Source organism: Erpetoichthys calabaricus, chromosome 2, assembly GCF_900747795.2.
Source record: "Erpetoichthys calabaricus chromosome 2, fErpCal1.3, whole genome shotgun sequence".
NCBI classification, from domain to species: domain Eukaryota; kingdom Metazoa; phylum Chordata; class Cladistia; order Polypteriformes; family Polypteridae; genus Erpetoichthys; species Erpetoichthys calabaricus.
Genome location: NC_041395.2, coordinates 70,619,432 through 70,642,134, shown reverse-complemented (window position 1 = coordinate 70,642,134; position 22,703 = coordinate 70,619,432). Strand labels below are relative to the sequence as shown.

The 22,703-nt window shown below is 37.0% G+C and overlaps 1 protein-coding gene across 1 annotated transcript in view; it reads right to left on the bottom strand.

The window, feature by feature from the left end:
* Nucleotides 1-22,703, bottom strand: part of LOC114645958 (spondin-1) — a 509,623-nt gene that overhangs the window by 18,515 nt on the left and 468,405 nt on the right. Inside the window, exon 15 of the mRNA XM_028793897.2 lies at nt 14,215-14,478. Coding sequence (XP_028649730.1) covers nt 14,215-14,478 — 264 coding nt within the window. The remainder of the gene's footprint in view (nt 1-14,214; nt 14,479-22,703) is intronic.

Sequence of the window (22,703 nt, the reverse complement as noted above, 5' to 3'; positions counted from 1 at the left end):
TGTGCCCTGTGTTGGCTGCGATTGGCTCCAGCAGACCCCCATGAGGATAGAGGATAGAGTTGGATAATGGATGGATGGATAATAATAATAATAATAATTCTCCAGATCACTAGGAACAATTTCATATAGAGTATTATGCTGTAATTATTCATTCATTTTTCATTAATTCAGTTGCAAGCTTCTTCACCAAAGTAATATTAATAAATTTCTCAGCAACACCCCAGTCAATGAATGCTGCTTCAGAATAACTACAGGTATATCCTTGCCAAGGCAGGAAAACAGGATCAGTTTATTCGCCATTTGAATAGTGACACAAAGCAGCTGTTCAAAAAGGCCATGTACAAGTGATCAATGTCTAAGACACTCTCTGAGCTGCTCATCAAGACAAGTGTCCACTTCAATGTCTTTTATCATAAATGGAGAAGCAAGCTGACAGATGGTTCTCATTACCATTTTCACCATTATGAATTAAAGCTTGAGCAACTATCACAAGAAAATAAACAAATATCATGCCTAAATTTGCAGGTCAAGGTACAAAATGTATATTTTATTAATTCAGTACTTCTTTAAATTTCCTTATATAACATGACAAGTCTTTTCCTTTTTCTCCTTTAATTAGACCTCCTTCGTATGACAGGATAGCCGCTAGAATGCATTATAATTCGCCATTTTAATATAGCTGTGAAGGAGAGTATTCTGATATATGCTTACTCAACACTCTCCTTCTATTAACAACTTCTGCAGGGTTGCTTATGTCATCTAGACACATCGGGATCATTTTTAGATTTATAACTGTATTCGAAAAGTGATACACAGTCAGATGAAGTGGTCACGACACAAGCAGCTCTTTCCATGACTGATGCTTTTGTGTAACAACATCAATTTAATCACTTATGGCTGTTTAGTTTGGGATATTTAAGACTTACTTTATGTAGATTCTGCTAATGTGAGATGCTGTCCCTTAAGGAGTTCATCAGTTCTCTTCTTTGCTAAATAAATTATATTAAATGCATGACAGAAGTATGAAACAGGACAGGACATGCTGAGATTGACTAAGATTTTCAGTGGGAATTACATTTACTGCTAGATGGCAAATATTTTCCTCTGGCACTCGAGTAGAACGGCACTTGTGTCTCAGGCAAGTTGGATATAAAGCTGGAGATTCACATGATCAGCTAAATTGTCAGCCTAATCCTGCTCCAAATCACACAGCTTACTCTTGTGACTGCTTTGTCCACACCTAAATGATTAGTTGTTCAAGCTTTCAATGTTGACAGATGTTATGCTTCATTTCTCATTTTTCTGAGCATTGCATACTGTTCAGAGTAAACAGAAAGAAGATCATTTATGCAAATAATTTCAGCTGCTGTTATAATGCCTGAATAAAAAATATCTTATGTTTTCATTATGCTAGTATTCTTGATGCTAATGCTGCAAAAAATGTTAATATATTTAAATCATGAATTGATTTTCAATTTTACTGTTCAACATTATTTTAAAATTAATACTTTTGAACTATGACTTTATGAGAATTGTTGGCATGTTAATGGATTTCAAATGTGAGCTTATGCTGCACTTCGTTAGGCACTAAAATTCAGACTTGTTTCTGTGAATGGGAGAGTAGTTAGTACAGAATGTTCAGTGCCTTGGAATTTCCACATTTGATTGTTATACAATATTGAATGATAGAGGATTTATTTTGTCTTTATTGCCACAGATTAACAAAAAAAGACTTAACTGTGTTAAAGTGGTTTATGTTATACCTAACTTACCCAGTTTAAACGTAGGCCAAATTTTCATACAGAAAAAAACTAGTGCAAATACAAGATCTGAAGCAAGGGGTGGGCTTATTGTTTCATGTGGCTTATTTTTAAATGAATAAATAATAACACAGTATAATTTATTATATGTTGTTTTTGACCTAATATTCTAATTTTAGGACATGAGGAGGACTAGATGGTTGTTAGTTATGTTCTAAAATGTAAAACCATAGAATTAACACAGGATGTACTTTCTTTTTCAGATAAGTATAATTTACAATATTGTTTCATATAACCTTTCAAAATAGGCCATCAGAATTTATTTTTAAGTGGCATTCGCCCAAATACAAACAACCCCACTTCTCTGGTCTGAACACTCTAGCTCAGATTCTCTATAAATAGGTACAAGCCACTGGGAATTGCCCATCTATCCACCTTTCCATCTATTTTTAAATCCACATGGCCCATTTCAAGATTATGGCTGTCAACCCAGATAGCATCAGTCTGACTGGAACTGCCGAAAGCAGAGTGCCTGTCTATCAGAGTGCACACTTATACTCTAACCAACAGTAACTTGTATGGGGCAAATGAAGTGTGAATAAAGCCTAATGTACACATATTTGTGTGAGTAAAACCTGAGAAGAAGTCCTCCAGCTAAAACGTAATGGATTCCAAACTTCATGCTCACAAGAAAGGAGGTCTAGTTGGAGGTGTATAGTTTGTTGTGGTCTGCTTACATGCTCCCAGTAAGAAAACTGGAGGGTACTGTATTTGCTTGACAAACATTAACAACACTTTGGTTTGTACTTTGACTTTTTTGGAATTGTTTATGCCTCACCAATCATTAAAGAATGGAAATACCCTTGATACCATTACAAAATACTCGGGCCTCATGTATAAACTGTGTGTATGCCTGTTTCCATGCACACTTCGAGATGTATAAAAACTTAACTTGGCTTAAAGCCATGCACATTTTCATGGCGTACATACTTTTTTGCTCAGTTTTGTAAACGAGCGGCACCCAGCATCAAAGCAGTGCTACTGTTTCTATGTGGTCTCCCTTTCTTGATTAGATTCACATCCATGAAGCAGGCTTTATCAAATAAACCAAAATTAATTGCATATCGTTTACCTAATTTAAGGCACTTGATTGTAGTTATTCTGCAACAATATAATGGTACACAGAATGGCCAAACTATTCCAACTTTGAGGCTCAACAACAGTTCATGGGAAGAACTATAAACACAATCAGTCCATCAAGTACTCCTGGTACATCTGTTTGTAATTACAATTACCTCACTGTAAACTTGCACTTTAACTGTAATTTTGGACAACCTGACCCACTTCATGAACTATTTGCACTATCTATTCTATATGAACACGATATGTATGTATAACTCAGTTTAGATTTCCAAGAGCTATCCTGTTGGAGCTGTGTGCTGTTAGAATACTAGGATGTATATTAGGTATCATTTTTATGATGAAATGCATTACGGTACAGTATGTATATTACATTTTACAAATAAATTGTTAACTTCATTTAAATAATATACTGTTAATAGTTAAATATGTGGGGGCACAGTGGTGCAGCGGTGGCAGTGAGTTGGTACCTTGTTCAGGGATTATTCTTGCCTTGAGCTGTAAGCTTGCTTGGACTGGTGAGACCCAAGCTGGATGGAATAATTAAAATGTATAACGAAGATTTAAAAATTTTTAAATGTTCCTTAAAAATTTTGAAGAATCTGCATTCTAAGCTTACAGCTGTTTTTTTATTTATTACAGATGCTTAATGTGTGTGTATTGATTACGTGAAGAAAGAAAAAAGAAGGACAGGAATTGGGGGTTGATACATTTGACAGTGACAGTACTCCTGCAATAAATTATTTTATCCAGGGTCACACGCGTCCCAGCAAGAATCTTGTGGGAGGCAGGAACAATCTCTGGATGGGACATCAGTTCATTGCTACTGCTGAACTACCATACCCGAACATGTTTGATACATGCTTTAATGCATTTCATCATGATAATATTATCAAGTATACATCTTAGTATTCTGAAATGTTCAGAGAGCTGTAATATCATGAATGTAGTGTATTCTGTGTGGCAATCACTGCCTGTATGCTCCTGTCTGCGTATTTAATAAGCACATAGCAATTAATGAATGTGTTGGGGAACACATAACATATGAAGCATTTAATGTGGTACTTTAGTTACAATAGGATTTGAGAAACTCTCGTAAAATAGACAGTTTATGATGTTCTACTTTAATGACAAAATAAACTACGAGATTAAAGTGGAAATTTCGAGACTGAAGTTGATATTTCAAATTTAATCTTGACATGGACCTTTCTTTTCTTTGCTGTGTCCTTATTTTTTTTCTTCTCTATATCCCTAATATGCTTCTGTATGACACTCAGACACTCACCTTTTCATGTCGACTTTGACATCTGAACACTTTTTTTTTGGGCAATGTGCAACTTTCTGAACTTGAAATTTTGAGTTCCATTCCATCAATTTCCCTTTGTTGCGCATACCACTACCTAAGCCACCAAATAGTACAGTAGGTTCTTCCTTGCCTCCCTTTCACTGAGCAGGACCTCCACTATGCATTTGGTGAAATTCTTCTTTTTTACACATTCTTTTACCATTGTCTTTTAGCAAAACACTGAATGGAAGAGGCTATTTATATTTATTTGCATATTCAAATATGCAAAATTCTAGGAGGAGTCAGGATGGGGATATAGGCAGTTTTATGCATTTTTGTTTTTGTCCATATGCCAGGTTTTAGTGTGAATTCTATGCACTGCATTATACATGAGGCCCTCACTCTTACCTGTTGTCGACATCCCTTCACACAGTGAACTTTCATATCGTTCTCGTGATTTAAAGTGCTCCATTCCTAATGACTTAATGTAAGGTGGAAGGTTGGTTTGATATGCTTGATTCCTCTTTCTGAAAGGAAACACTGATGCTCAGTTAATAGGAACTGTACAATATTATCAGTTAGGACAATATGGTTTCATCAAATATTTAAAATATTAAAATGTGGGCTTCAGGATAAATGTTTAAAATCTAAATATTCTTGATTGTAATATAAATTTGTCATTTTTCACCTTCTGACAGAAATCCATAGATGAAAAATGTGGTCTTAAAATAGTCTAAAACGATAACCCACATGCTTATGTTTGAGTCATTTCTAACCTTCTGGGAGTGACATTTAGTGTGCTAGGACCACCGGTATAGAATAAAATATCAAAAATATTATCATTTTTGTGATCAGCAACTTTAAAATAGCACAAAATGACTCTCCATATACCTTGATTACTGATCCTCATTTATTCAAAGTTTTGCAAAAAGGACTATTGATCCCCAGTATACCATTAAGAAGTGAACCCATGAGATTGGTTGACATGGCATGCACAATATCGCATCCTTCTGATCATTTTGCTGATGACACCTATTGGTTTATTCTTTATCATAAGTGTGTAATTTCCTGCACAAAATTATCATAAAATTGAGGGGTTTTGGGTCTAGAGCAGGGGTCTCCAACCCCTGGTCCGCGGCCCACTACCGGTCCGCAGCCGTCTGACAGCCGGGCCGCGAGAGAACTGCCGGCAACGGCGACTCACTCAGACTTTTCAGAACGCTTGGCGGGCGGGGCTTTGCAGCGGTGCAGAGAGAGGAGAGAGACCGAGGTGAAAGAGTATTACAACAAAGTATTTTTATGGTCCCGACAGTTTCCCCATATGACATGAGTCTGTAGAAATCACGTTACTACGAAGTACATTCAACAGATGCTTTCATTACAACGAAGTGACCTTGAAATGCTTGAACGAATCATCCACAGAGCAGTTAGATCTGTGGTCGCAGCTCAGTTTTGCACGTTTGCACAACGATCCCCAAACAGAAACATTGTAAAAAAAATCTTTCTTCGAACTTTCCTCGTACTGGTTTTTTTTTTTTTTTTGCTGTTTTTGTTGTCTGTGGTTTTCATTGATTCCTTTTGCTTATTGCTTGTCAACATTTGAAAAACATCCATTGGAATTTAACTCATTGTCACCCTCCTATAGAAACGGCAGACACGAAAAAAAGATTGCAGTGTTAATGTTTGTGATGTGCAATCTGTAGGAATGGCAAATGTAAAGCATATGTCTTTGTTATATGCAAAAAAAGAAGAAAAATCTCAGATTGCAAACGTATGCGAACTGCTTAATAACTTTAATAATAATAATAGAAATGTTATGTAAATGTCCTGCGGTGGGTTGGCACCCTGCCCAGGATTGTTTCCTGCCTTGTGCCCTGTGTTGGCTGGGATTGGCTCCTGCAGACCCCCGTGACCCTGTGTTCAGATTCAGCGGGTTGGAAAATGGATGGATGGGATGTTATGTAAATTGTGTATAACATTGCCCCCCCCCGACCGGTCCGTGGAAAAATTTGCATCTCATAGAGTGGTCCTTGCTGTCAAAAAGGTTGGGGACCACTGGTCTAGAGGACTAAGGGTGGGAACCCTATCAAAATTCAATATCTTGCATGAAAAAAACACCAAGACAAGTTGAACAGTATATTGTATGTGGGGGGTTTCTCATACCTATGAGTCAGGCAGTGGTAGACAAAGAAACTGAATTGATTACAAAGCATTAATAAATAATTCTTATCAGCACAATAATAACGATGATAACTGCTGAAAGTGACCTGAACCTGCATCTCACCAAGATATCAAGCAGAATATGGTCCCAGACCTAGGATGAAACAAAAGGAGTTGGACAGCATTGGCAGCTAACTGGCCAGACTGGTCACAGATTGATAGTGCAATCACCAAGCTGAATTTCAATATTATCACTATTTCAATATTTAAAAAAAGACCTGTGCATCACTTCTTGACTATATATTGTGATGGATTTCAAGGACCTAATTTAATATCCTTAAATACAGGCTTATGTGAACCGTTATGGTACTGTTTCTAAGTGACAAACAGCACCACTTCTTATAATATCCACGATGGCAGATCACTTTTGGTGTGGGACTAAACTGATGTAAAAATTTTGTTCCACCTTAACCAAAAGGTTAACTTGAGGTTCAAAAACAGGGCAATGCATGGTAGTCAAAATGACAGATTATAACAATTACTTGACTTTTATTGTGTGTGCATACGTGACAAAAGCAATAAGCTCTTTCACTTCATCCTGATTATGAGAACAGCGTAAACATCATCATAAGTCACAATGGAGATGTTGCCAAGATAAAAGTGGCTGAAATTTATGGAAGTAGGCAGATACAGCATTAGTGGGCTGGGACTGAAACCTAGTTAGCCCCATTTGCTGGAGTTACTGAGAAGGAATAACATAAAATGCACTTATGGGGCTGATTCACACCACTGAGCATGAGAATGCCATGACTATTTGGTTTGAATTTCTGAATGTCTTCTGTCATCTTGCATTACGTTTTTATGAGTGCATATTGTCTTGGGTGTCACCATTTGAGTCACGTACAATAATTTTGGGAAACTGGACAAAACAAAGATTTTTGATTGTGATTCTATTGTTAGGCACCTCTTTGTTTATTAAGAAATGATTGTTGAATGTTGCCAATTATAGAAGAGAATAATATTTAGCATATAGGTTAATTTCTTTTTTATTATTGCCTAACGATATTTAACTTTAAAATGTAGGGAAGCTATACGAGTCAGTTGTTGACTATGGACATTTATAACCTAAAAGATCAGATAATACATTTTGATAGGGGAGAATCAACCAGCGTTTCATTTAAGAGCACCTGAGCCATTTTAAGATTTTCCTGATTGTCTGAAAATGCATTTGCTTATTCCATTGAAATGGGAACAAATGCTGACAAGAACAAAACTGGATTTTACAGTTCCACATGTTGAGCCTTAGCTGTTTCATTGATTAGTCAGGGGCCTCAAAGCACAATCAGAGGAGGTTTGCAAAGGCACGCTCTCTGCCATTTTTCAATCCATGGAGAAGAAGGCCAGACCATCGCTGACTCCATTTAAAGGCCATGCTGGAGCAAAAACCAAGCCAGACCAGAACATAATACAGGCAGCTGTCATGTTTCAGCCAACATTTCTCCACTGGCTGGGGTTCACAGTTGTGTTTCTTGTTCATATTGTTTAATTTTTATGTCATTTATTCATATTAATGTTTCTTTTATTTATTATGTACATATTTCTTTGTGTTTATTTGTAAATGGATTAGGCCTAGGTTATGTCCATGTGTTTTGTGGGTGGTTCCCCAAGGGATAGAGCCACTTGCTAATCACAGCCTTCCATAGCTCCTGGTGGTTCATTTCAAACATGCTGGTGAGGGGAGAGTTTCTTGTGAATTTACAGTGACTTTGTTATTGCCTTATGATTTTCTGGATTTTTTAACCTCTGCTCTGTTTTTGACTATGCCTTTGGATTCTGATTTGAGTCTTGTTTGCTGTTACTGCCTTGTATTTTCAGGCAACTCATCTGAGCTCTTTGGAGCTTTCTGTCTTGCAGATCCTTTTGATTAAAATAAATCTTTTAAACATTTTTCAGGTCCATTTCTTGTAGGGGTTTGATGGTATCCCCAGTGGCGTAGCGTAGTGGGGGCGGCACTTTTAGGGGGCGGCAAAATTTCACAATAAATAATAATAATATCTTGTAAAAATTTGAACCATACCTAAATAAGGGGGCGGCGGAATTTTCCTCTGCCCTGGGCGGCTGACACCCACGCTACGCTACTGGGTATCCCTCCCCTACAGGGCAATTGTTTGAAAGTGCTTTGGAGCTTTTGGGACTCCCAAGTCACGACAGCAAGCTACTACTCAGGACATGGACAGAAGATGATCAGCTACTTTGGTTATACTGTAATGGTATTTTTTGTCACACTCATTTTACTTTATTTTTATGGACTTATTAACTATAATACATAATTAAATATGTAATTCTTTCTCCCATTCATTTACTGTATCTAGTTGCCAGGGGCTATAGAGTGGAAAAGGGAAGGGGTGGTGGGGAGTGCTGAATTATAGCACCTTAAATATGATAAGATTTGAGAAATTTTGTTAAGGTCTACATAATAAAAAGTATACAGGGGAGAATAGGTTCTCCCTAGAATGTTAACATGACTAAACAGCAATGTTATTTTGATGACAACTTTTGTTCTGTGTTTTGGTTCAGACACTAGGCTTTATTTGAATTCTTGGCAGAAAACATCTACCTGTTTCTTTGACTCTTCTTTTGGTCAAAAATAAGTCCTCTTTACTCCCTAATCACCTAATTCTTTTAGCTTCCTGATAGTTAAAGACAGATAGATTCATAATGGCACTCAGTTTTGTTTCAATTCTCTCCTTTGCTATGACCTCCAAGGGGTCCAAGGCTGCATTCCATGACTAAGCCTGCCTTTATAATTAGCTTGTAGATTCGGTGGACCTCTCTTGAAGTGATGTTACCAGCCCAGCACACCACAGCACAGAAAATCACGCTGGCCATCACTGAGCTGTAGAAGATGTGAAGGAGTTCACTACCCACATTTAAAAAGTAAGGACCTGCTTTGGCCTTTCTTATATAGTTACAAGACCAGACCAACCTGTCATTGATGTGGACCACCATGTACTTGTAGGAGTGCAAAACCTCTACAGTATATAGATGCTCTTTAGTGCTGATATTAAATTGCAGATAAGTTTTTCTGCACTAAGAAACAAAGTTACGTGCAGATCCATCTGAGGATTTCTGTAAGAGACATGCCCTGGTTCAATTTGTACAGAAAACATACAGAAAAGGGGACAGGGCTGTTCCTTGTGGGTCCAAGTGATCTACCACAAGATGAATCATTTAGTTCTGGACCAGCCTCTCAACGGTCATCATGATGTGAGATGTAAGTGCCACAAGGTTGTCATAAGAGTGATCTTTACTATTATCCTGGAGTAGAATCTGTAGGTAGGCTTCCCAAAATTTAAATGTGGAAGAGATTTTGTCTTCAATAAAGCTAGTGCTAAATTGCCCTGCTTTAAGAAGTACTAAAGATATAATCATTTGCCCAAGACCAACATCGACTTGAGAAATCCATCTGGTCAGATATACGCGACCTCTGAGTCTCAAAGTTTATACATTAAATCTGATGTCACGGTAACTGCAGAAAAAATGTCAAAATCGTGATTAGAAAAGGTGAGGAGGCTCAGTCCACCTGAGTTGTATGTAAATTGTGCTGAAATAAGAGACATCACTGCTGTGCTATGTGCTGGACAGTAATTTAATTTGAAGCCACTTAACATTTACATTTAGTGAGGAATATTAACACCTTATAAGTGACCAAAGTGTGCTTGTTATTCCCTGACGTGAGCACTCAGTCAGCTGTCAGCTCAGGAATGAATTATTCTACCTTTTCACAACTAGCAATGAGAATTAATGTTTTGTTTTACTGCTGAATTACTGTATATCGTTATATCAAATCTAAAAAAAAAAATCCCAGAGTACTTAATCCTTTATTACAATAGTAAAAGGCAGTGACAATGAACCATCTGCCTTGGGATTAGGAAATTTCTATATACAAATCTCAAACCAGTATGACATGTTGCTGTAAATGTTGCCAATATGTAACATCATTTATGAAACTGAAAAAGGGTAAATATAGTTGCCAAGTTCTTAAGATCTCTATTTAAAAAGGCAAAAGATCTTGTTTATAAATAATGCTGTACTGTATTTTCAGTACAACATCTGGGAAAAATAATTTTAAAGGTGTATTAAAGATTCTAGAAGTATTGTTAATTATGTAGCTTAATTAAATTTTATAATATGTCTAAATAATGACTCCTATACATAGAGATAAATGGCAATTCATTATTGTGTTAAACCAATTATTTTAATAAATCAGCTAACTGTGAAAGTGCTGGCACAAGAGTCAGTGTTTACATTGTTTAATCATTCTCTCCATGTCAATATGGGGTATTCTATATACTGTACAAGTGTATCTGACTGCTTAGCATTTATCTTCCATAATCATCAATCTCCTTAATCTTCGAAAAACTAGTTGAAGTGGATCTCTTTGAATATAAGTCTGGATAGCATGACAATATACACAAAGTACAATATTTCACGTTAAAACACTTAACAGCTTTTATTTGGGAATAAAAAGTACTACAAATTGACAAAGGTTTGAATCTACTATGGGGTGTTTTCTTTCTTTGTATAGCAGTTTTTGAGAACACTGCCAGCATGGATGCATTCTTTTGTTCAGTGTACTATAAAGGCATGACTCAGGTATCTGTTATAAGGATTTTTGGACTGCTTGGTGTGTTTTCATTCTGTACACATTGATTTTTTTTCTGTGCCTTTTTTTGTTTTTGTGCATTCTTTATGTCTTGAGATTCATAGCCCCACATGTTGATAATTCATGAGCAGGCATTTTGAGTAGGATTTGTGATTGCTAAGCACCCATACTTGCTTGACAACCATGTTATAAATTATAGGAAGCTGCTGTGTTGCTTAACATTTAAAAAATTATATAAAAAAAAACCAAACAAAAAGAATTCTTCTATCTGTCCAAGAGCTGGCAAGCACAACTAACCTAATATCTCTTGTCTTTTGTGCTGTCTGTCTCAAACATGATGACTGCAGCCAGTTCTTATTTTCTTTTTATGAAGGCTGTCAGTTTTGTTGACTCTTGATTGATTCATTCCTCTAGTGTCTTCACACAACGGTTGTCCAGATCATTTGAAGCAGAACAGTCATGTACCAGAGGTGCCTTTGCTTTTTTTTTTTTTGTAGGTCTACTCACTGTGCAAATGGTGACAAGCTTTGTTTGCACCTGTCCAGCTGAGGTTCTTTTCATTATCTGTATGTTTCATGTTTGTTTGATAGACAGGTGAACATAAGCGCCTTGAGCATGGGAAAGGCACTATATAAATAAAGCTTATTATTATTATTACAGTAATCCCTCGCTATATCGCGCTTCGCCTTTCGCGGCTTCACTCTATCGCGGATTTTATATGTAAGCATATTTAAATATATATCGCAGATTTTTTGCTGGTTCGCGGATTTCTGCGGACAATGGGTCTTTTAATTTCTGGTACATGCTTCCTCAGTTGGTTTGCCCAGTTGATTTCATACAAGGGACGCTATTGGCAGATGGCTGAGAAGCTACCCAACTTACTTTTCTCTCTCTCTCTGATCCTGATGTAGGGGGATTGAGCAGGGGGGCTGTTCGCACACCTAGACGATAGGGACGCTAGTCTAAAAATGCTGAAAGATTATCTTCACGTTGCTACCTTCTGTGCAGCTGCTTCCTGAAGCTGCACGGTGCTTCGCATACTTAAAAGCTCGAAGGGCATGTATTGATTTTTGACTGTTTGTTTTTCTCTGTCTCTCTCTATCTCTCTCTCTCTCTTTCTCTGCTCCTGACGGAGGGGGTGTGAGCTGCCGCCTTCAACAGCTTTGTGCCGCGGTGCTTTGCATGCTTAAAAGCCAAACAGCCCTATTGATTTGTTTGCTTTCCTCTATCTTTCTGACATTCTGTGCTCCTGACGCGCACTCCTTTGAAGAGGAAGATATGTTTGCATTCTTTTAATTGTGAGACGGAACTGTCATCTATGCCTTGTCATGGAGCACAATTTAAACTTTTGAAAAAGAGACAAATGTTTGTTTGCAGTGTTTGAATAACGTTCCTGTCTCTCTACAACCTCCTGTGTTTCTGCGCAAATCTGTGACCCAAGCATGACAATATAAAAATAACCATATAAACATATGGTTTCTACTTCGTGGATTTTCTTACTTCGTGGGTGGCTCTGGAATGCAACCCCCGCGATGGAGGAGAGATTACTGTATAACCAACTCCTCACTCTGTTTCCTTCACCAAGTGGTGGTTCAAAGTAAAATAAAGGTAATGTTTGTCTGTTTAACTGTCCAATCTCCTTCTCCATGCACAGAGTAATGGAAACAAAGAGTTCAGGTGGACAATTTCCACCAATCAGCACCTGCCTTGTCCTATTTACACAGCTGGCCCACCCACCTGGGTATGAGGTTTATTTTGTCCATTATGTCTGCCTACTACTCTTCATGGACAGCAACATTTGATCCATGCAGCCATCTGAATACCTGCTTCTGATCTTGGAGTGATAACTAATTAAGATTCTGTATTTTTCTCTGATTTAGAAGCCCTTCAGGTTTGTGACTTCTGGATTTGACTCTTTCTTGATGTTGACATCCAGATTTGAACTTTGAATACTGCTTTTCATTTCTAACAATATAATTATGTTACACGCTTATGGACTTCCATCCAATCCCGGCACACCAAGATGACGTCAAGCCCGGCGCATCCCAATAACATCACCTCCGGTCTTTATTTGGTGACGTCACTTCCGTACTCCCGCATCTGATGTAATTTCCTACCTATATCATATCATTCCTACCTGCCTCCATTTTTCTCTATAAAAACGCCATGTTTTCCACAAGTTGTGGTGAAATGCATTTTTTTTGATCATCTTATTATTATTTTTCTGTCCAAACATGTGGACATTACACAGGGCTATTCCCCAAACCTTTTTTGAGTATTCTTCGATTCATTTATTCATCACAATAAATATATATATATATATATATATATATATATATATATATATATATATATATATATATATATATATATCCATCTATCCATTATCCAACCCACTATATCATAACTACAGGGTTGCGGGGGTCTGCTGGAGCCAATCCCAGCCAACACAGGGCGCAGGGCAGGAAACAGATCCCTGGGCAGGGCGCCAGCCCACCGCAGCGCTTATGGACTTGTCTTCTGCTATTCAATAACAATAATGTCTATCAGTGATCCTGTGGATATCTATAATCTGAGCATTTTCCTAATGTTATATTTTTAATTTAGAAATCATAATCTTATTAAATTAATTGTTATTGTTATTATTATTATCACTTTCCTGCAATGACATTTTGATGTTCCTTGTGTAGCCTTGGCCATACTGGCATGTTATCTGATATGACCTTGTGTGTGACTTCATTGTGGCAGAACATATTCAAAACGGTGGATCACTTGGTGTCTTATGGAAGCTTTTGGATATATAGTAAAACTCTGCTTAATGACATTTTGATTACTGTAGTAAGAGAAAGAAATTCTTGTCATAGGGGTTTTTCCTTTTGTCTATGATTTTGTTTCACGTTCTGCTTTTTGGAACCTCTGGCTTAAGACCTGTGTCTGCCTAATGGCTATTCTTTTGGTTTTGCCCTACGGACATTTTCATCTCCAAGTCCTTGTAACTAATTGTCCTTTTCTACAGGACATTTTTCCATTCAATGTCAAAATAACATGTATAGAAAAAAATGTGTTTCTTTTTTCCAATTGAATAAGAACAAAAATAGGCCTTAACACCGCTACACACCAAAATGACATTTTATTATTATAGGAAATAAATGTATTTTTGTTTTTTTAGATGTGTCGTTTTTATTATGCAAGACATTACTCACCTGGATGCTGCTCATCTTCAGGCTCCTCCCTTGTCTGTTTACTCCTTCGCTTCTCACGGGCTTCTTTACGCCGTTTCTTTTCATCGCTGGATCCTTTGTTGCATTTTCTTATTTTGCACTTTTTGCGTTGCACTGTTTCTGGGCAAAGGGCTCCCCCAAACTGAGGCTCCAGCTTGATCATCCTTGTTCTGATCATGTGACCTTTACCACATGATTTATTGCATTCGGACCATTCAGACCATTCTGATACCATGCAGTCAGTAGCTGGAAGGCAAATTGAAACAATTTAAAACATGGGGATTATTTTACCAGTCTTACTAGGTATGTTCCACCTCTAAATGTACTGAAAAATTGTTTCTGCTATGAAGATAAAATCATTCCCTAAAAAAAAAAAAATCATGCGATCTCATTATCTGCGTCTTCAGAGACACTGTTAGCACAGAGCAATTAATTTTGTTTATCCATCAATTGTATGGTTTAATGGGAATTTTACAGTTACAGAAAGAAAACAAAATATTAGCAGTTTACCATTTGAGTGACAAGGGAATTTCAGTAAACAATGTCTTCCAGGTTCTCAGAAATGTTAAAATAATTTTAAGCAAGCCTATACAAAATACACAATGCAGAAGTTTACATTGAGTATGACTACAGTACATGAATGTGGAGTTCATCCTAATATTCTTACAAGCAGTGGTTGTATTACTCACCTTCACAGACTGAAGGTCATGCCTCAGCTTAACTGATAATCCAGGAGTGTATTAACGTTCAAATGGCAGGGATGGAAATAGATATGAGATATGAGATAATTAGGAAGCTCGCTGCTTTTCATATAACAATTCATGCTGCAGCAGTTTCTAGCTACAGTATCTGGCTTAAAATAAAAGTAAAGTATTGTACTTTAATAATGTACTTTTTGACACTTTTAGCAAGGTGTGCGAGTGTATAATAAAATGTCCTGACAGGAGCATCCGCTTCCAAGATTCAACTGAAACATCTTTCAAACAATTTTTAAAGTGATTTCACTTGAAATCTGACAATCTCTGATGTAAGGTTCCCTTGAAAGAGAAAAAAAAATGTCAAAAGAAATATTCAGAAGTACATGAGAAAAATGACAAGTGCTTTCCACTTCACTATGAAAAGCCAAGTCTGTAATTTTAGGCAGCAAAATTTAAAAAAAAAGAGTTGAAGAAAATCTTGTGGCCAATGTGCACTGAATCTTAGCTCATCTTGTAGCATATTGTGACTACAATGGCATATAGAATATGAACAAATGTGATGCCTTTTCTGAATTTTCTTTTTTGTTTCAGAACTTTCATGTTTTTTGGATATTAAAAAACAATGTAATTTAATTGAAAAGTATGCTTTAATATCTAATCCATGGAGGACTTCTGAGACGGCAGGCTTTCACTCCAGCCAAACTTTTTAATCAAACTGATTGTTTGGTTGCATCATTATCCTATTTCTATTTGTTGTTTATTGCAAGAATACTTACATTATACACTTTACTTTTGCAACAAATGTAATGAAATGCCCTTGCACTGCTTGTACTCTCAGTCAGTGATATGACTGTCTTGTGACTGAACGCTAGCAGCGTAATCTAACGATTAAAGCATTATAAACCAAAAAAGTGACTGGAGCAATTTACCAAGCCACCGTGTGGCTATGGGCAAGTTATTTAGTTAAGTAAAGCTAATGAGCAAGTAAGGTTTTTCTATATACTGACCTATACTTATGACAAGGCAAAATTTAGACAATACTGTGTGATGCGTTTTACCCACCAAGTGCCTTGTAGTAGTTCGACCTTGTGGCATTGAGTAGTTCTACCAACAATAAACCAAGGTGAGTAAGAGAGATGCAGACAAGTCGTTACAAAAATAAACGGTTCTTTACTACAAACAAGTGATATAAAAATATCAGTTTTATCCAAAGTTGAAGTTTTTCTGTGAGTTCTATGGAATACAAATCTACTAAAGAGCATGGTTCAAATATATTAATATATATGAAAAAAATAAAAAGAAAAATATTCCGAAAAATAAACTTCATGACTGTAGTCCTGTTCCTCCCTTGTCCAGACTTTCACAGCCTAAAACAAAAACACATTGGAAGTCCCAGTCATTTTTCCCCTCATCCTCTTCCAAGCTTCCCCAAGGACTACCAAATACTTTTTTCAAAAGAAAAACAGCAACAACAACAATTTATTTCTTGTATAGCCCAAAAGCATACAAGGAATGCCTTAATGGTCTTTAACAGGCCCTATTTTTGATAGCCCCCCTAGCCTTGACTACCTAAGAAAACAAGAACTCTCCCCCAAAAAAATGGAAGAAATCTGGGGGAAAGCAGTTAAGAGAGAGAGCCAGGTAGGTTGGGCATGCAGTGGGTGACAAAAATGAAACAGAACACAAGTAATTCTTTTCACAGAGCTACATTACCAATCTATCATTGCCACCTCAGAAATACAATACAATAGTATTGCTTTTTTCTTGCACTAAGTACAGGCGCAGAGCGCTGCAACAGCTGTCAAGGCAAAGTACAAGAATCGATTATACTACTCACTTTATACATACAGAATTATCACATATAAGGATACAAATTTGTTCACATACGTCAAAAAAACAAAGTAGAAACTAATTAACAAAACAAATAAATAACAATATCTGTCCATTGGTTAACTGTAAAATCAAGTCCAGATTGTAGAAAAGGAGTCAGACAAGCCAGACACAGTCAAAGTCATAGAGACTTTGGCTAACAAGCTGCACTCCTCCTAGCTGAGTCAGTGCTGTTCTGGCCAGTCTGATAAAAGGACCCTTTTACCCAGTGATTCCAGTGCTCCTTTATTTCAGATGTCTTTTCCATGTCAGGCAAATGACAAAAACATTCAAAGAAAAACCAAAATCCAGCTTACCACATTTATTCCCATTCCTGTCGTTTCTCTAGGTAGGGCAGGGCTATTGAATTACAAATTCACTTGGGCCAGATTTTCACATCAACAAATTTAGATGAGCCGGACTTTTTCAGCAGCCGGTAAGCAGCAGGTAATAACAAATTTGAAATCAACACAAGTAAATGTATTTATAAACAAGTTATGTTTATTTATTGTTTCCATTTTAAATTTGGTATAACTGAACCAAATTTGAGGTTGCAGCAATACTTTTATTTCCACTTTTGAAATAAAAAATAAACATTTAGCTCACATCTGACCCAAGCACATCTCAAAGTGCATTAAAATAAAGAAAAAGTGCACAGTATTAGCAATACAATTTGTTTCCCTTTTGAAGTATGAGATCCTCCCCCAATTTAAAGGGGTGGTCATGACAAGCAAGGAATTTGGTTTTTTTTCATAGAACTTAAACTATTTCATTCACACGGTTTTAATCACTCATATGACGGAGGTTAAATCTGAGTTCCACAACAATACCTTTCCAGTGGAAATTTTTTCCCAGAAAAAAAAATACCTGAATAAATGTTTAAGCGCAAGGCTGCATGTACGGCGTGAAAGTGGATTAGTACATTTATTGTACAATGTCTTTGTACAGAGTTCTTGGGTGTCAAGTAAAAAATCATTAATTATAATTATTACCGTTATTATTTTTACTAAATTGTTTTCCATGTTTCTTTGTTCATGAGCTCCCTTTGAGAATTTATTGGTAACAGAGCATATTGTGCGCATGCCAAAGCGACTGAAGTAACAACTAACGAAGTGGTATTTTTCAATACCATTTTAACAAAGTTTACTGTCCACCATTAATCACAGATCAGCCCAGTAAAGCGACAGTAATGCACCTGCAACCTTAAAACGCAGACTTCGTCTCATCTCCGTGTATGCCGAAACAGAGGGCACGTGACTGCTAGTACACATTTACTGTACATGGAGTATGTGTTAAATCAAAAGATAAACGGCATGCAAAGATGCACGAACACAAGTAGATTGATTACAATCACACCTTAGTGTTCCAGCGCGAAATCAGAAGGGACAACTGAATTCCACGTGGCAAAGATATCTTCATAACAGGAGAAATATATGGTGGGCAGAGAAATTACAAATATTTTGCATGCCTACCTTTTGTTTTGATGACCGGTTGTGTCATATTCAGCTATTCGTTCATTATTCCAGCGTAAGCGTAACCAGCCTCTTGTTGAAATTCACAGTCATCCCCTCAGCAGCGGCATGTACTTAGAAATATTTTCCTGCGTATGTCTCCACCTCTGACATCATTTTTGTTGTGACTGTCTCTTACCCATCGCGGGACATAAACAAGCCTCAATGCGGATCAGGAATATGCAAGGGGAGCCTGTACCGGCACATATGTAAATGGCAGATACGCTCAATAATAAAAAATGGCCTTTTCCATCTGCTACAATATAATAGTTTAAAGTTTCAATGATTTTATTTGCCATTGGTGAGCTAATTAGAAATGATAATCGCCAAACCTACTTTTGGTCATATTTGCGATCATTTTAGTTGTAATCTGGAGCTCTGGCGGGACCACGGCCTGGGCTGCTCAGAAATTGCTTCTGGGTCGCATGTGGCCCCTGGGCCACCATTTTAATAGGCCTGCTCTAGGGGATAAATAAAAGAAATGCACGCCTTCCTATCCTAACTTGGGCTGCTCAGGATTTCCATGATGCACTACCCACTACCAACAGACTTAACTGTGAAGGAAGATGATGTCTGCTGTCCATTTTCCCCTTTTTATACACCCCTGGGATTCCTTCCAACAACCTCAAAGGACGGCTTCCTCCAGTTACAAAGTGTGTCCTATGTACTCAGTTCTACATGCTGTAACCCCTGGAGGAAGCCTAAAAATTTGCGACCCGTATTCATATTCATGTAAATGGCCATAATACAACTAACAATAGCTCCCTGATAGGCAATCATTTTCTTGTCATCTTGCTTGTATCCTTTTCTCTCTTTTCAAACTTCTACTCTTTTATTTGCAGCTCAATATCTCCACACATCCCAACTGGGGTCAAGTGGAGTAGTGCTGCTGTGCTTGAATTTGTGGCTCTCCACAGATGTGCAATAAAGCAGCTAACTCACCATTGCTAACTCTACCAGAGTCCTCATGGCAGCACCTTTCAACCACTCTGTGTAAGTGTCCAAATATAACTATTTATATCTGCCTATAAATCTATAAGTAGTTACAAAAACATTGCACGCACCATTGCCATTGTATGACTTACCACAAAACACTTACTGCTAACCTGCCTACTCAATGTCTCATGAACAAGAGCAGAATGTATGATATGAAGGGAGGCAGGACAAATAAGAAAACATTCATTCTCTCTAAATAACTGCACATTTCACATGAGAAGTATAAAACATGATTAATTAGTCTGGCATTATTCAGTATAGCACTTGTTATAGAGCACATCATCATTTGTCTTTTTATAATGTTGCTAAGACTTCTGCTCAAAGTAAGAAGGTGAGGTGCAATATGAGGTAATCCAATATATGATAAGGCTCAAGAAAGTAAAAAGAAAGAGAATGAATATTAATGTAAAAAATGAACTGTTTTTAAAAAACATCAAGAACAACTAACAGCACAGTAAAATTGGAAAAATAAGCATACGTGTCTGTTAAGAATAAAGTACTGTATTACTTCCAGTTTAAGGCACCCTCAAATTTAAGGTGCACCCCCCCCCCCCCCCTTTCAAAAACAGATTTTGAGGAAAAAAAACACTACTTGTTTAAACAACACTTTCAAATAAATATAACAGTATTCCGAAACCATTCCTTTGTCCTTCTTGGAATTCCTCTCCCTTTCGCAAGCCCGCAGATGACAAACCACACTCCCTTTCAGATGCACGCCAGAGCTCACTTTTTCTGTTTATTTAGCTGAAGGGTGTTACACTGAAATACATCAAATTTGAAAAGTACTCTAATTTGAAGCTTGTAAACATGAAAAAGTGTGTCTTAAATGGAAAACAATAAGATGTATAGAAGAGTGGATAACCCAAAAGTCAAGAAGAGCCACATCTTATATATGATTTGAATATTGTCACTGATGAAGCCTTATAACTATAAAGTTATGAGTGTTCACTGAAATTTGCATAACACAGATTTACTGGCGTGGGATATAGGTGTTGGATTATAAGGTCATGTAGTAGTGATAAATATCCATAAAATACTGTAGCCTTTTGTAAGATCATGTTTTTGTGTGAATGTGACTAGGAATTTTTCCAGTCACAAGACACCAACTGAGAACTGAACTTTTAGCCTCATATTATAATTCTCAACTGCTTATCCAAATGAGCTAAACAGACTTCCCTGTAGCCTAAGACTCTCTTGACTTAGAGGACCATAATGAAACTATATTTTTGATTTTGACTTGGTATACTTTATTAATCCCCGAGGGGAAATTGTCTTTTTGCATGACCTTTTACGTTGCTGAACACACTGCTTCCTATTTGAGTTATTGAAATGACCTGGGAATGGGAATCTGATTTGTGAAAGATGTAGATATAATATTGCTCTGTGATGTGTGTGTTTAATGAAATCATGGAAATGTGTGCTCATTAAAAAATGAAAAAAAAAGAAAATAGCCATAATTGCTATCTGTGTTCATGTATTTTGTGTGTATTTTTTTAATAAGCCATGTATTTTAATTTGTTTTATTTTATTTTATTTTTTTCTTTTAATATGGGTTTCTTTCATCAATGCCATTTTATTTTATGGCTTGTGTTCAGTTGCCATTAGGAGTGGTCTACAACATAACAGGGCAAACTAAAGATAATCTGATTGCTTTGTTTGACATATTTATGTCTGCATAATGAAATCTGATGGATTCGTTTCCAGGAAGTGAAATATGAAAATGTATTTTGCACTTTAGTAGCAGAATTAATAGGCCATAAACATTTCTCTGTTCTAAAATTAATAATGATGACTCTAAAAGTTACTTTCAAAAATTTATACAGAGAATTAGGAGTATTAAGAAAGATATTGAAAATGAAAATGATTGATTGGCTTAAAAAAACTTCAACTAGAACGAAACCCATCACCAACTGCAGTCCTTCCAGACTTGTTTCTGACACATTTGCAAAGATATATGTGTTTCCAAATGTCTACTAAAATTGAAACTCTGAAATTTCATAAAAGAGATTAAAATTACATCAAGTAAAGGAGTAAGTTTGAGATGTTGGGCTGCTATGTGAAGTCCATATGCAGTAGGATTTCTCCAGATACTCAGATCTCCTTCTACACACCATTGGGTGATTGTTACATTATTTGCAAACTTTGAATTTGTGAGGAATAAGAGAGTGCTGATATATGCTTGAGTGTGGAGAATGCTATCCTTCCAGAGTCAGTTGTTATTTGATTTCTCCAGTACCTTCAATACCATCCAGCTATCCCCATTAAGGGGTATAGTGTCCTGCATAACAGACTCTCTGTCCAGCAGACCACAGTTAGTGAGGCTCAAGGACTGTGAGAAGAGTATAGAACTCAGGTTTGGAACATTTTAGTAAGGCAGACTCAGTTATGGGACTTACTCATGACACACCAGAGACGGTAGCGAAGAAGAGAATAAAGACCAGCCTGATGGCTATTATGGAGAATGCTGCACATCCACTCTCTGACACACTAACACTGAGTACTTTTAGACAAAGAATTATTTAACAGAAGTGTGTCAAGAAACACTACTGGGGCTCCTTTATACAAACAGCAATACACCTTTACAGTGCCTTATTGTGACTGCCCTCTTATCTTTAGCCAAGATGTGGGGGTCCACATCAATGACAGGTTGGTCTGGTCTTGTAACTATGTAAGAAAGGGCAGAGTAGGTCCTTACTTCTTAAATGTGGGTAGTGAGCTCCTTCACATCTTTTACAGCTCAGTGATGGCCAGCGTGATTTCCTGTGCTTTGGTGTTCTGGGCTGGTAACATCATTTCAAGAGAGGCCCACCGAATCTACAAGCTAATTATAAAGGCAGGCTTAGTCATGGAATGCAGCCTTTGACCCCTTGGAGGTCATAGCAAAGGAGAGAATTGAAACAAAACTGAGTGCCATTATGAAAAATGCTGTAAATCCTGTCACTTTGGTTCTAAAATCTATACTAACCCCTACTATCCCTTCTGTTTCCTTTTCCGGTGTCCTTTTGCCCATCTGCTCAAAGCACCATGATGTTCCAACAGTGATGGATTAAAAGCCAGAAGTCTGCATGACCATCATCATCAAGTCCTTCAGTGAGAACCCTAAATACAAAGAGGACTATTTCATTTATGTTAGGTAGAATGCCCAGAGGGGACTGGGTGGTCTTGTGGCCTGGCACCCCTGCAGATTTTATTTTTTTCTGTCCCCCCTGGCCTTCGGACCTTACTCTTTTTCTATGTTAACTAATGTTGTCTTATTTTAATTTCTTATTTTGTCTTTTATTTTTCTTTTCTTCATTATGTAAAGCACTTTGAGCTACTTTTTTGTATGAAAATGTGCTATATAAATAAATGTTGTTGTTGTTGTTGTTGTCACTGACACTAACACTGAGCACTTCAG